This window comes from Myotis daubentonii, chromosome 1, assembly GCF_963259705.1.
Source record: "Myotis daubentonii chromosome 1, mMyoDau2.1, whole genome shotgun sequence".
Lineage (NCBI taxonomy): Eukaryota > Metazoa > Chordata > Mammalia > Chiroptera > Vespertilionidae > Myotis > Myotis daubentonii.
Window position 1 is genome coordinate 74,136,360 of NC_081840.1, and position 15,875 is coordinate 74,152,234.

The 15,875-nt window shown below is 36.6% G+C and overlaps 1 protein-coding gene across 3 annotated transcripts in view; it reads right to left on the reverse strand.

The window, feature by feature from the left end:
• The window catches only part of SLC12A6 (solute carrier family 12 member 6), a 93,036-nt gene that overhangs the window by 40,023 nt on the left and 37,138 nt on the right, over positions 1 to 15,875 (reverse strand). For 2 of the 3 annotated variants that reach the window (XM_059705696.1, XM_059705716.1), the window contains exon 2: positions 5,662 to 5,706. The exons of the other annotated variant lie outside the window; for it this stretch is intronic. In XM_059705696.1, coding sequence (XP_059561679.1) covers positions 5,662 to 5,706 — 45 coding nt within the window. The remainder of the gene's footprint in view (positions 1 to 5,661; positions 5,707 to 15,875) is intronic. 3 annotated transcript variants of the gene reach the window in all.

Genomic DNA, 15,875 nt, shown 5'->3' on the forward strand with positions numbered 1-15,875 from the left:
CATTGAGCAGATGCCCCCTGGTGGTCAGTGCACATCATAGCTACCAATTGGATGGACACGTAGCCTTTTTTTTTTCCATTGATTTCAGAGAGGAAGGCAGAGGGAGAGATAGAAACATCAATGATGAGAGAGAATCATTGATTGGCTGCCTCCTGCACACCCCCAACTGGGGATCAAGCCTGCAAACCCGGGCATGAGCCCTTGACTGGAATCGAACCTGGGGCATTTCAGTCCACAGGTCGATGCTCTATCAACTGAGCTAAACCAGGTAGGGCACTTAGCCTTTTATATATATAGATATATATTCCCTATGTTGTACTTTATATCCCCATGACTGTTTTGTAACTAGTTAATCCCTTCACCTTTTCACCCAGCCCCCCAACCACTCTTCCATCTGGCAACCCTCAGTTTGTTCTATGTATCTATGAGTCTATTTCTGTTCTATTTGTTCATTTACTTTATTCTTTAGATTCCACAGTAAGTGAAATCATATGGTATTTATCTTTCTCTGACTTATTTCACTCAGCATAATACCCTCTATGTCCATCCATGTTATCAAAAATGGTTAGACTTTATTCTTTTTTGTGGCCGAGTAATATTCTATTGTAAATATATGTACCACAGCTTTTTTTTCCACTTAACTATTGATGGGCACTTGGGTTGCTTCCAACTTTCACTATTTTAAATAATGTTGCAATGAACATAGGGGGTACATCTATCCTTTCGAATTAGGGGTTTGGATTTCTTCAAAATGTATACCCAGAAGTGGAATTGCTGGGTCACAGACAGTTCCATTTTTAATGTTTTGAGGACCCTCCATACTGTTTTCCATAGTAGTCGCACCAATTTGCAATCTCACCAATACTGCACGAGGATTGTCTTTTCTGCACATCCTCACCAACATTTGTTGTTTGTTCATTTATTCATGTTAGCCATTCCAACAGGTGTAAGGTGATATCTCATTGTGGTTTTAATTTGTATTTCTGATGCTTTAGTGACACTGAGCATCTTTTCATATGTCTATTGGCCATCTGTATGCCCTCTTTGGAGAAGTGTCTATTCAGGTCCTTTACACATTTTTTAATGGATTGATTTTTTGGTGTTAAGTTGTATAAATTCTTTATAAATTCTGGATATGAACCCCTCATTATGTTTTTTATTTTAGTGTTTGTTTAAATCAGTAGCCAAATAAGAGGCACACAGTATGATTGCTTACTATCTCTCTTAAGCCTTTTTTTTTTTTAGCTTTCTCTCTCTTTTTTTGCAATTTATTTGTTGAAGAAACTATGTCCTTTGTTTAGTAGTTTGTGATGTCTGAATTTTGATGATGGCATCCATGTAATGATGTTTAACATTTTTGGGGGGTATTTCCTATAAATTAATAGTTGGTAGAGGATTAACCACATTTAGTATTTTTAGGTGGAAAGAGGGAGAAAAACTCAGGTGGTATTTTGGTCTTCTATGAGGAGTACATGTTATCTGGTTGTCTTTCTTTTTGAGATACTAGCAACTATTGATGATTAAATGCCTAGATCCATAAATTTATGAGGAATTAAAAATGGTGATATTTTGAATATATTATTCTTTTATTTATTAGCTGAAATACTTTTTTAAAAATCCTTACCTGAGGACATACTTAGAGAGAGGAAGGGAGAGAGAGAGAGGGAGGGGGAGAGGGAGGGGGAGGGGGAGGGAGGGGGAGAGAGAGAGAAAGAGAGATTGATCAGTTGTCTTCCATACCTGCCCCAACAGGGGACTGAACCCACAACCCAGGTATGTGCCCTGACTGTGAATCAAACCAGCAACCTTTCAGTGCACGGGATGATACTCAACCAACTGAGCCACTCTGGCCAGGCTGAAATAATTTTATAAAAAGACATTCCTTCTACTATCCTATTTGGTTATCCATTGGTATAAAGGCAAGGAAATACTTCCCTTTTACCCTTTATTGACCAATTCTCAGAATAATGATTGGTTCACTAAGATATTCCACTGGAGATCAATAAGGTTTTTAAAGTATCATTATGCACTCATAAATTTAAATATTGGAATCATGTTTCAAATCAAATGTTTTTTCTGTATCTATTAAGATGAGATGATATTTCTCCTCTAATCTGTTAACATACTGTTAATATATTGACTTTTAATAATAAACCAACCATGTCTTCTACTAGAAACACAACCTGGTCAACAGGGACAATTTTTAAATATATTGCTTGATTCAGATGCCAATATTTTGTTTAGGATATTTATATTTGTGTTCATAAGTAAAACTGGACTACACTTTTCTCATACTGTCACTGCTAAGTTTTGGTATCAAGGTAAGGCACGCCTCAAACTGAGTTGGGAGTGTTTACTTGTTCTTCTATTCCTTGAGAGAAACTGTAGAAGAGTGGAATTATTTTTCCTGGAATATCTGGTAAAATGTTTAAGAGTGCTAAGGCCCACTGCTCATTTGCTTGCTTGCTTTCTAAAATTTTTTAAATTGAAAATTACACACACACACACACTGAGAGAGACAGAGAGAGGTCATAAATCATAAGCATAAAGCTTGATTCTCTATCACAACCGCAGTTTCACCCTTTCATGTGTCTCCTCAGCCTGACCCTGAGTTTTGCAAGAGCTCTGATGAGTCACTGGGAACAGTAGGTACCTTGAAAGAACTGCACCCTGCTGACAGAAAAAACATTTAGAAGGCCTGGAAAATGCTATGATAAATTCCATTCAGCGGGTAGGCAAAGCAAATAATGAACAGTTTTTCACCTACTAGGCCAAATTATCCTAAATGAGGTTTTTATAGAGAGCTGGCAAGATTTGAATTCAAGCTACCAATGCCTTTTCTGAGAACTATAATTGGAAAATATAACAAAAAAATCAACTTTCACTTTTTTGCAAACAATATGTATTTTTTAATAAACCAGTCTTTTTAAGGATTTTGAGGCTGTAGCTAAGACAAAGATAGAGATGAGAAACAGAAGATGGTGGTTAGCCAGAGCATGAGAAAAAAGGAAATACAATCTGACCTAATGAACCTGGGAGAGACAACCCGGGATAGCAAGCAGGATGTACTTACTTGAGAATCTGGCCAGAAGACTCTGGATAAATTCCCAGATTTGTTTAAAATTGAATGCAATTGTGGGTTGCCAAATGCCTGGAGAACTCTCTCTGCAACATTATTAGGGTTTTTGGCTAATACTGATTAAGAAAACCTTTCCTTCACAATCACATACTATTTCTTTTTCCCTATAATTAGTCTGCTATCTTTTACTACAAGTGCCTAAGTGGAAACAAAATCCAGTTTAGTAACACTGAACAGTGCCAACCCCCCTACTGCACATTTCATTAGCTAAGTCCTCCCCTACCTCCACTACCACCTGTTCCTGGACAGATGATGAACTACTCTCAAACTTCTCCACCTGCCAGTCATGTTCAGAAACAGGAACAATTTAATCATTTAGGGGGAAATATGCTTTTCATGATATGACAAAAATCTTTTGATGAAATCTTAACCATTCCTGATCCAAATATAAAATTATTATATAGAGAAGACTAATTTGGAACAGTTTAAATAAACTAATATAAAAAAAGGAATGGTGACAGCCCCAATATCACGAGGCTATAACACCTTGGTGATCAGATTTCTAGCTATGTTTAAGTCAAATCATTTACTTGACAAATATCTAATTAGTGCCAAGGGTACCATGTACTGCTCCAGCACATAAACTAATCTAAAGGAATGAGAAGACCAGAAACTTATGTCCTTAACCTTGAAAGAGAAGACAAGAAGTATTTCAGTTTCTTTAGCAAATACTCTGAACCTTTAATAAGCAAACAAGTACTTTCCCTACTTCAAACATTTTGACAGCTTCCATTTTTCACAGCTGCTTTGCACATATTCAAACAGCTAAAAGTTCAGCAACATACAAATCAAAATAAACCTCAAACTGCCCTGGCTGGGTGCCCCAGTTAGTGGGAGCACCATCCCATACACCAAAAGGTCATGGGTTTGATTCCCAGTCAGGGCACATACCTAGACTTGGGTTCAATCCCTAGTCAGGGCCCAGTCTGAGAGACAATGAATGGTTTCTCCCTCACATCAGTGTCTCTCTCTCTGTCTGTCTCTCTCCCTTCATCTCTCTAAAACTCAATAAAAACATATCCTTGAGTGAGGACCCTCCCCCCAAAAAAAAGAAAGAAAGAAAAAAGCCTCAAACCAAAAGATATACACACAAAAAATGGCTGTTAATATACTTAAAAGTACTTACTCATAATTAAAGAAGCACAAATACAAACTAGAGATGCCATTTTCACTGATTAGGTTAAGAAAAAAATTTTGTGGTTGATATACCTACTTTTGATGACAGGGAGCCAAGTATGCATCCATTCTCTTTATTGGTGGGAGTTTAAGTTGATGTATCTTTTTAAAAGTGTACATACCCTTTGAGTAAGGAATTCATCTGCTAGGAATTTATTCTACAAATATATCAAGAGGAATGCAAGAATACATGTACAAGATGTTCATGGCAACATAATTTGTAACAGTAAAACAGCTGGAAATTACTTAAATGCTCAGGAACAGGCAACTGGCTGAGTAAAATTATAGCATAGGAATACAATAGAATAGTATTCTGCCACAAAGAAATGAGGTAGATGTACTGGTATGAGATGTCCAAAATAAAATGCTGCCCTGACCGGTTTGGCTCAGTGGATAGAGTGTCGGCCTGTGGACTGAAGGGTCCTGGGTTCGATTCTGGTCAAGGGCATGTACCTTGGTTGCGGGCATATCTCCAGTGGGGGGTGTGCAGGAGGCAGCTGATCGATGTTTCTCTCTCATCGATGTTTCTAACTCTCTATCCCTCTCCCTTCCTCTCTGTAAAAAATCAATAAAATATATTTTTTAAAAAATGCTTAGTGAACAAAAGGAAGTCCAGAACAGCCTGTAGAATATAATTTCATTCACAGAAAAAGTAAAGATAGTCATATGCAATATAAAAATTAAAATTTCTGAAGAATTCCCTAGAAAGTATCTTGGGGGAGCAAGAAAGGTCCAATTCTTACAGATTTTTTAACACCACAGACTAAGTTAAAATTACTTTTATTGGGGTATAATGACAAGGAACATTACATTAGTTTCAGATAACGACCGGTCACTATGACGTGCACTGACCACCAGGGGGAAGAGACTTAATGCAGGCGCTGCCCTCTGGTGGTCAGTGTGCTCCCACAGGGGAGTGCCGCTCAGCCGAAAGCCTGACTCATGGCTGGCAGCGCTAAGGCGCAGCGAGAGCAGCGAGCCGAGTGGTAAGGAGCGAGGGGTCTGGGACTGTAAGAGGGCGCAGACCGGGCTGAGGGACCCCGCCGCGCCCCCGCCCCCCCAGCTGCACGAATTTCGTGCACCAGGCCTCTAGTACAACATAATTTGATATCTGTATAAAAATTATTTTTAGAACAGACTGAATAAATTGAGACTTAGCAATCAACTGCAAAAGTAGTTACCTAAAACTTACCAAGTTGGAACTAGAAACAGCAGGAAAAAAAGTTGAGGAATGAAAAGTAGAAAAGGAGGAGATAGAAAATAGAATTAGGGAAGGGAGTATTTCTGTTAGTATAAACAAGAAAATGGGAAACTTTATAGAGTCAATCCTCACAGTAATACTATACCTAACAGCTGGCTGTGTTCCCCTGTGATGGAGTTCTGACTTGGCTCTGAAAAACAAACAATTGAAAAGAAAAGAAAAAAATGAATGACCAAAATAATTTCTTAAAAATCAGCAACAAAAGTTAAGCAAGGAAATAAGCAAAACAAATTTTTTAAGTGTTTAAGAAACATTAATGAAAGGATAACAAAAATATAATAAGCTCTTAGGAAAAATAATTGCATTACTTCCTTGAAAAGTTAAACAATAGAATTACCACATGACCCAGCAACTCCACTTTTAGGTATATATCCAAAATAAATAAAAACAGGAACTCAAACAGATACTTGTGTGTCAATGCTTATAAGAGCATTACTCACAATAGCCAAAACGTGGGAACAATCCACATGTCCTTCAAAAGATGAATAGATAAACAAAACATGGTATATACTGACAACAGAATATTTTCAGACATAAAAAATGAAGTTCGGATACCTGCTACAACATGATGAACCCTGAAAATATTATGCTAAGGGAAATAAGCTGGATGCAGAAGGACAAATACTATACTGTTCTATTTGTATGAAATATCTGGAAAAGACAAGTTTATATATAGACAAAGTAGATTAGAGGTTACCAGGGATGAGGGGAATGGGATGTTACTGCTTAATGAGTACAGAATTTCTGTTTGTGGTGATGAGAAATTTTAGAAACAGATAGTGGTAGTAGTTGCACAACACTGAATTGTAATTAATGCCAATGAATTGTGTACTTAAGTGGTTAAAATGACACATTTTTTCATATACATTTACTAAAATAAAAAGTAAATTAAAAAAAACAACACCACACTAATAACAGCGGGGCCGGTATGGCCCATGAACCAGGAGGTCACAGTTCAATTCCCAGTCAGGGCACATGCCTTGGTTGCAGGCTCGATCCCCAGTAGGGGGCGTGCAGGAGGCAGTTGATCTGATGTTTCCATCTCTCCCTCGCCCTTCCCCTTTCTGAAATCAATAAAAACATATTAAAAATAAACTTACACATGCCCAGCTGTAGTGGCTCATTTGGTTGGACGCTGTACTGGGCACTGAAGGGTTGATGGTTCGATTCCCAGTCAGGGCATACACCTGGGTTACAGGTTTGATCCCCAGTATGGAAGGCAACTGACGGATGTCTCTCTCTCCCCACCCCTTCCTCTCTCTAAGCGTGTCCTCAGGTGAGGATTAAAAAACATAACAACAACAACAACACAAACTTGACAAAGCAATACTCCTCGTTTCATAAAGCAGAAGGACGATTCAGGGCCAACAACATGAGTTACATTTTCTCTTAATGACAACGGAACATGTGACACACATCCATAACAACTCAAAGTCAAGACAGAATTACAGCACGCATAACTATTAACAGATATGTTCTGATTTAACTTTAAAATAAAATGACAAAACTGGCTTTTACAAATATCTATTTCTTCAGTAACCTATCATTAAATCAATGGCTATAAGCCAAGTTCTTAATGCAAGAGATATTGACAATCATCATTTAACAACTACTACTTAAGTATTTTAAAAGCTTGAAAAACATTAAGGGCTAAATATGGAAAAGACTCAGCTCCACTTTCCTCAAAGATTAAGTCTCTTGTGATACACAGGATTACATCTGGCTTTCTCAAATGTGACTAGGGAATAACAATTTTGGAAGGGGAAAAGGTAGGGGATAGCCTGTGAACAACAATGGGGAAAAAAATCACACCTTTATTTTCACTAACCTCTAACTGAAGTTTAGTATGTTCTCCAAATGTAGGCAACAAATTACATCAAAGTACCTATAATTTGTCAACAATAAATATCAGATATTTTCCTACCACATTTATAGTAGCTGCATATATTGCCATATATTTTTAGAAGACTTTCATTCTTAATTTAGTTTTGAAAAACAGAAATTCCAAATTTTTCTAACATATTTTTTGCAACATACTAGCAGGTGAATTCCCAGTTTTAATTTGAACTCATCTTACCTCCTAGCTAAATAAATAATATGGTTCATTAGTGAATTCTACTAAATATTCAAAGAATTAATACCAATTTTTCTCAAACTCTCAAAAAAGGGAAGTGATGGGACTACTTCCAAACTTATTTTACAAGATTAGTATTACTCTGATACCAAAACTAGTCAAGACACCGCAAGAAAAGAAAATTAAAGGCTAATATCCCTGATGAACATAGATGCAATAATCCTAAAGACATTTCTGGCAAAATTAATTCAACAATACATTTAAAGAATCATATACCATGATGAAATGGAATTTATCTCACCACAAGAAAAAAAAAGTCTGCAACTACATATGGTAACAAATGTTAACTAGACTTATGTGGTAAACATTTTGCAGTATATACAAATATAAAATCATTATATTATACTCCTGAAACTAAACTATTGTTGTATGTCAATTAGATTTCAATAAAAAAAATAAAGATAAAAAAGAATATGAGCCGAAACCGGTTTGGCTCAGTGGATAGAGCTTCGGCCTGTGGACTGAAAGGTCCCAGGTTCGATTCCGGTCAAGGGCATGTACCTGGGTTGCTGGCACATCCCTAGTAGGAGGTGTGCAGGAGGCAGCTGATCGATGTTTCTCTCTCATCGATGTTTCTAACTCTCTATCTCTCTCCCTTTCTCTCTGTAAAAAATCAATAAAATATATTAAAAAAAATAATAATAAAGAATATGAGCCCAGCCGGCAGGGCTCAGTGGTTGAGCATTGGTCAGGGTTTGATTCCCATTCGGGGCACATGCCGAGGTTGTGGGCTTGATCTCCAGTGTGAGGTGTGCAGGAGGCAGCCAATCAATGATTTGCTCTCATCGTTGATGTTTCTCTCTCTCTCTCCCCTCCCCCTCCCTCTCTAAAAATCTATAAAAAATTTTTTTTAAAATAGCTGTTCTTGCACATTAAGACACAATAGAAATAATAGATCCATAGTAACTTAACATACTAGATCTCGCTCATCCTCTCCCTGTCCTCTCTCTCTTGTAGGGGAAAATTTGGGGCCCATCATTATAGAGAAGCAGGTGTATAAATAGTATGGAAGGAGGAGTAGAGAAAGAAACATAGAATTTAGAACCAGAAGAACTTTAGTCATCATCTAGATCTACTCTAGTGACTCTAAAGGATAATTTGGAGAGAAGTTATCAGCATCTTCTATTTTTCTCTCTAAAACCATACCAAGATTCTTTCTCAAGATTCTGATTCTCACTTAATTAATGGGAATGTCTTTTTTCTCAGGTGTTCTAGGACAGAACAAATTGAGAACCTCAGATTGTAGTATTTATAGTGGAGAAGACAAATGCCTGGGTTAATGAGTGGCCAAAGACACATCCACCTCTGCCAGAAGAGAAAGATTAGAGATTTACTCTTGATGTCTTGAGAACCTATGTTCATGCTTCTCAATAAGCTGCAATTCTAACTTTCTTATTCTAAAACAAAGTATAATAGCCCAAAGCAATTTATCAGGAATTGCCAGGAATGTATCTATGAATAAAAAATTGAAAAACATCCCAGAACACTCAGGCAGAATAGGTATGATTTTAGAGGTCATAGGATTTTAGAGGTCAGAGTATAAGTGATTTTTCTTTTAAACAATTTCTGTTCTTCTGTACTGTATGATATACTGCCTTGCCTTCTGAGCTGGGCATAAATGATGTGTGTGCATTCTCTAGTCAAGCTGATACTTTTCCTTTGAATACCCTATGTAGTTCCTGTAAATCCAACTTAGATTTTTATCTTTCAATTATAATTAAAGGAATGGGGGGGGGGGGATCTTTACTTATTTGGTAAGTTGAAGATCAACCCGTCAGAACCTGTAAATGCTTCATTAATATATATAAAAGCTGAAACAAGGGCAAATCTAGGCATGCCTGTAAAAATAATTGGTAAATGGTTTATGCTGAAGGGCGTTTCTCAGTATGCAATCCAAATTGTGCAGTGCAATTAACAAAATTGTTCCGGGCATCTTTCTATTGTCCTATATCTGAACTCTCCCATTTAACATTTTTTCCTATGTCACTGGTTAAGGCACACCCAAGTTTGTCTAAGACTGGGAGTTGTTCCTAATATCAAAATGAAAGCATTTTAATCAAATTACTTCCTATAATAGGAACAATTTGCCAATAATATAATTGTTTCTACTCTTCAATGGTCTTAATAAATTAAGCTACTTCTGAGTCATAATATAACCAGTTAGTACTCAAAAGCCTGTGACATTCTAGCAAATGGTAGTTCATATAAAAAATAGACACATAAACCTTTTCACAATGCAATTATAAAAATAAACTGAAATATTTCCTCTAAACAGTAATGGTATAGTCATTTTACAAATAGGTACTTGCTCAATCTTGGGTAAGTGGTAAAGAATGAAGATTTTATTCAGTTTCTTGCCATGTGCCTTGGAAAATAGAGAGAAAAATGATTGTGGGTGGTACTCACTTGCAAAACTGCCTCTGTAAATAGTTTTGCTGAAAAGCTTTATTATTTCCCCTTGCTTGCCCACAGCAATAGACTTTTTTTCCAGAATTTCCTTTGATAATCACCTCATCTACCATTCTTGATAGAGAAAATGAAGCAAATAAAGTCTACTGTATTATGCATCTAAAATTCAGTGTGGCCCAGCTGGTGGTGCTCAGTGGTTGAGAGTAAACCTATGAACCAGGAGGTCATGGTTCAATTCCCGGTCAGGACATATGCCCAGGTTGCAGTCTTGACCCCCAGTAGGGGGCATGCAGGAGGCAGCCAATCAATGATTCTCTATCATCATTGGTATCTCTATCTCTCTTTCCCTCTCCCTCTCCTTCCTCTCTGAAATCAATAAAAATATATTTTAAATAAATAAATAAAAGTGTGGAAGTTTGTCTTCATTCAAGATAAAGTCAGTAACTTCATTAAATTGAAGATTGTTGTCTAATTGTTTAGGAAATGTAGACATGACCACATGTATATACATCAGGACGATTAGCTTTATTATGCTGCTGTCTATATTATCTAGATATACTACAAAAGTGTTTCAGGATACCAAATACCCCAATCACCAGTCTTAACATATTTCTAATTTTCTGGACTCTGACTTTTAAAATACCAAAGCAGCATCAACCATCATAAGAAATCATCTGACTCTGATTCAGGCAAAGATGATTAAAGATTGAATCAAAGACAAGTACTTCAACATTCACACTTATTAGATTCTGGCTCTCTATATGAGTAGGCCCTCATTTTAGTCAGAAACCTAAGAAGGAAACAAGTTGAAATGAGGTAAAATCTGAAAAGCCTATCCCTCTTCATATAGATTTTGAACTTATTGCAATTAAACTAGATAGACCTGGAAAAATTTACATGTGATTAACTGTGTTCAAATAGATAGATGAGTGAAAAACATCAGGCAATTTTAGGCAAAGTAAAATTAAACAGTGAGATAAAAATGTAAAGCAAGACAGAAAAAATTAATAAATCATATTTTTCTAGTCTTACCCCATAAAGGAAAGTTGAAAGATACTTCTCTAAGTTTTTAATATACAAAGAATATAATTATTTTAATTTTTATTTTTTACATGCAATAAACCTTAATATTTCAAGAAAAACAATCTTCAATATAATAATGTTAAATGCAGTAAACATTAATATCTCAAGAAAAATGATTTTAAATATGATGTTACATGCAATGAACACCAATTATTCAAGAAAAATGATCTTACATATAATATTACATGCAATAAACATTAGTATTTCAAGAAAAGGATTTTAAGCATAATATTACCAAAAATGTACTAACATAATATATCACAAATGTGATAGGAAATATTAAAAATCTGCAAATAACAGGATTACTTCTATTATATTCTAGAATATCCCCCCCACCCCCGGCTCTAATTTTGTTCATCAGTTTATGTTGTTCATTATATTCCACAAATGAGTAAGATCACATGATATTTATCTTTCTCCAACTGGCTTATTTCGCTTAGCATGATGCTTTTAAAGTCTATTTTGTCAGATATGAGTATTGCTCCTCCAGCTTTTTTTTCTTTTCCATTTGCATGGAAAATTTTTTCCCATCCCTTTACTTTCATCTCATGTGTGTCTTCTGTTTTGAGGTGGGTTTCTAGTAGGCAGCATATAGCTGGGTCACGTTTTTGTATCCATTCAGCTACCCTACACCTTTTGATTGGAGCATTCAATCCATTTACATTTAGGGTTATTATTGAGAGGTACTTATTTATAACCATTCTAATTCTGTATGGTTAGGTTTCTCTCTCTGTTTCTTCTTCTCAGCAATCCCTACAGCAATCCCTTTAGCATTTCTTGTAATGCTGGCTTGGTGGTGATGAACTCCTTTAGCCTTTTTTTTTTTTTTTCCGGTCTGGGAAGTTCTTTATTTGACTGTTTATTTTGAAAGATAGCCTTGCTGGATATAGTAATCTTGGTCTCAGATCCTTGCTTTTCATTACCTTGATTACTTCATGTCATTCCCTTCTGGCCTGGAGAGTTTCTGATGAGAAATCAGGTGTCAGCCTTATGGGAACTACTTTGAAGGTAAATTCTCTTTTCTCTTGCTGCCTTTAAGATTCTTTGTCTTTAATTTTTGGCATTTTAATTATGATGTGTTTGGGCAAGGGTCTGTTTGGGCTCTTCTTGTTTGGGGTTCTTTGTGCCTCTTGAATTTGTGTGACTTTTTCCTTTACCAGGTTAGGGAAGTTTTCTACCATTATTTCTTCAAACACCTTCTCTATTCCTTTCTCCCTTTCTGCCTCTTCTTGCACACCTACTATCCTAATATTGTTACATTTCACATTGTCCCACAGCTCCCTTAAGCTGTCCTCCTGTTTTTTAATTGTTTTTTCTTTTTGGTTCTCTAATTGAGTGATATTTTCAACTCTGTCTTCTAATTCACTGATTCGATCCTCAGCTTCCCCGAATCTGCTGTGTATTCCTTCCAATGTGTTCTTTGTGTTATGTCATTCTTTATCTCAGACTGTTCTTTTTTCATAGTTACTATATCTTTTTTTCATACTGTTGAGCATTTTTAACATCATTACTCTGAACTCTGTTTCAAATAAATTTCTTATCTCTGCTTCATTTCTCTCTTCTTCTGGAGAATTCACTAGTTCTTTCATTTGGGGGTTGTTTCTTTCCTCATTTTGGTTGTCTGTTTGGGTTTGTGATTATGTATTAGATCTTATATAATAATTAGGTAGATCCTATACACCTCTCAATCTCTAGTGCAGGACAGTGTTAAAAACTGTTTCTGACTAATTGGATCAGGCGAAGACTCAAAGCCTCCAGAGACTGCCTCTGTCTACAGACTAATAGGATTCCAACTTGAATTGCTTCCAGGCAATCGTCCTCAGGTGTGGCAAGAGTTTTTTTCAACAGGGTGGGACAGTTATTTCTGTCTGGAGGCTAATTGTTACTTTTAATCTCTTAAGTGGCCTCAGGGAAAGGTGTTTTCCAATAGGGTGTGTCGACTGTCTTCCCCTCAGGAAAGGTAGATATCAATGTGGGAAAGATGTTCTCTGCTGTGTGAGGGAATGGCTTAGTCCCGGAAATTTGGGGTGTCTGCCTTCTGAGCTCTATCCCCTGAGTCCCCAGTCCTGGGTTTTGCTCTCACAGTTCCAGTCCACTTCACCCTCCCTCTGCTAGAGCACAAGGTGGGTGGCTCCACAGGGAATTTTTGTGTGTTAGCCCTTCAAGAGGGTGCCTGAACTTTCAGCTGCCACTCCCTGGCAGACAGCACCCCACTGCTTTTCACAGCTAGATGTTATGTGGGTACTCTCCTCAGATTTGGTGCACTCTGCTGGGGAGCCCAGCTTCAGGATTAGATCCCAGAGTTCTCAGTGGCACCCCTCCACACCTGAGATATCTCTGCAGGACATCAGTTGCCGTCTGTGGGTGCCTGGCCAGCTCTTTCGCACCTCCGCCCCTCCTACCAGTCTCTATGCGGTCTCCACCTTTGGTCCTTGGGTATCAGGGTTCTCTCCTGTGAGTTTTCCGTTGATTATTCAGGAAGCCTTTCCGTATTTCAGTTGTAATTCCAGCTTGTTCCTGGGAGCATGTCCCTGCAGCATCCTACTCTGCCTCCGTTTTTAATCTCCCCAAAGCATATAATTTTTAAAAGATATTAAGAGTTTACTTCTCATCTGAGAGATGAAAATCAAAACAACAATGAGGTACCATCTCACACATGTCAGAATGGCTATCATCAACAAATCAACAAATGACAAGTGCTGGCGAGGATGTGGATAAAAAGGAACCCTCGTGCACTGCTGGTGGGAATGCAGACTGGTACAGCCACTGTGGACAACAGTATGAAGTTTCCTCAAAAAACTAAAAATGGAACTCCCATTTGACCCAGTGATCCCACTTCTAGGAATATATCCCAAGAAACTAGAAACACCAATCAGAAAGGATATATGCTCCACTATGTTCATAGCAGCACAATTTACAATAGCTAAGATTTGCAAACAGCCTAAGTGCCCATCAGCAGATGAGTGGATTAAAAAATTGTGGTACATTTACAAAAGGGAATACTACACTGCTGTAAAAAAGAAGAAACTCTTACCATTTGCAACAGCATGGATGGAACTGGAGAGCATTATGCTAAGTGAAATAAGCCAGTCGGAGAAAGATAAATATCACATGATCTCACTCATTTGTGGAATATAATGAACAATATAAACTGATGAACAAAAATAGAGCTAGAGGGGGAAAATATTCTAGAATAGAAGTAATCTTGTTATTTGCAGATTTTTAATATTTCCTACAAGTTTGTGATATCATTATGTTAGTATAGTTTTGGTAATATTATTATACTTAAAATCCTTTTTTTTCTTGAAATATTAATGTTTATTGCATGTAACATATTTAAAATAATTTTCCTTGAAATATTAAAAAAAGAAAATAATTAAAAGACAAACATATATTACTGTATATCAACTGTAATTGAAAAATAAAAATGATTTAAATTAAAAAATAAAAATAAACACTAAATAAAAGATGGAGCTGCTGGTTGGAGAATGGACTGTGGAGGATGCAAGAATAGAAACGGGGAACCAATTAGGAATCTTAGGAAGGTATGATAATGAATGTAGTAAAGATGGTAAAAGTTGTGAGGGTGATATCTTCTGGAAGGAGAGCTCATGAGTTAATCTGCAAACTTAATGTCCATGTTACTTTAAAATTTGTAGTTCTTTTCCTTCATTTATTCAATATTATTTAGTATCTTCCACATGTGAAGCACTATTTTAAAATAACAAAATCCCTACCATCAAAGAGCTTACATGTTTGTGGAGAAGACACAAACAATAAACAAACAACAAACTACATTATATGTGAAGAGTAATAATAAACAAACAAGAAAGCAGAGGAAGAGAAGAGAGAATTAGTGGGGGGTGGTTTCTGTGCTGGTTTTGATACCAAGTTTAAAAAGGTCTCTCAGCCCTCACTAGTTTTGCTCAGTGGATAGAGCATCGGCCTGTGGACTTAAGGGTTCTGGGTTTGATTCCAGTCAAGGGCACATGCTCGGGCTGTGGGCTCAGTCCCCAGTGTGGAGCATGCAGGAGGCAGCCGATCAATGATTCTCTCTCATCACTGACATTTCTATCTCTATCTCTCCCTCTCCCTTCCTCTCTGAAATCAATAAAAATATTTTTTTAAAAAATAAAAATAAAATAAAAAGTTCTATTAGATAATGTGACATCTAACCAGAAACTTGAAGTAAGGCCTCTAGCCATAAAAATATCATACAAATATACTCCAGTCAGACAAGGTGCCCTGCTTCCCACAGAACATGAGAAGGGTAAGGGAAACTCAAGTGATATGAAAGCTAATACAGAGTCAGAAAGGGTAGAGAAAGTAGGAAGAGATAAAGGTCATCCACATAGAACAGCAAATATGATTCTGTTTTTGATATTTGAAAAAGTTTAGTAACCAGACTATGTTATTTCTGTTATTTTTATACTTTTGATTACTTCTAGAAGAATACATGTATTCATAAGTATTTGTTGTAATTTTTACCTTAAAAAGTGTATTATATTCATTTTGTTCTAAATGTCTTGGTAGGTTCTAACTCTTGAGTTTAGATGATCAGGATATGATTCCACCTTCACCATCTCTCTACACCTCTGCCATTAACACTGTTAATGCAGAGTCAAAGGACTTAATCAAATATTATACTTTTACATCTGTGCTGGAATATCTTG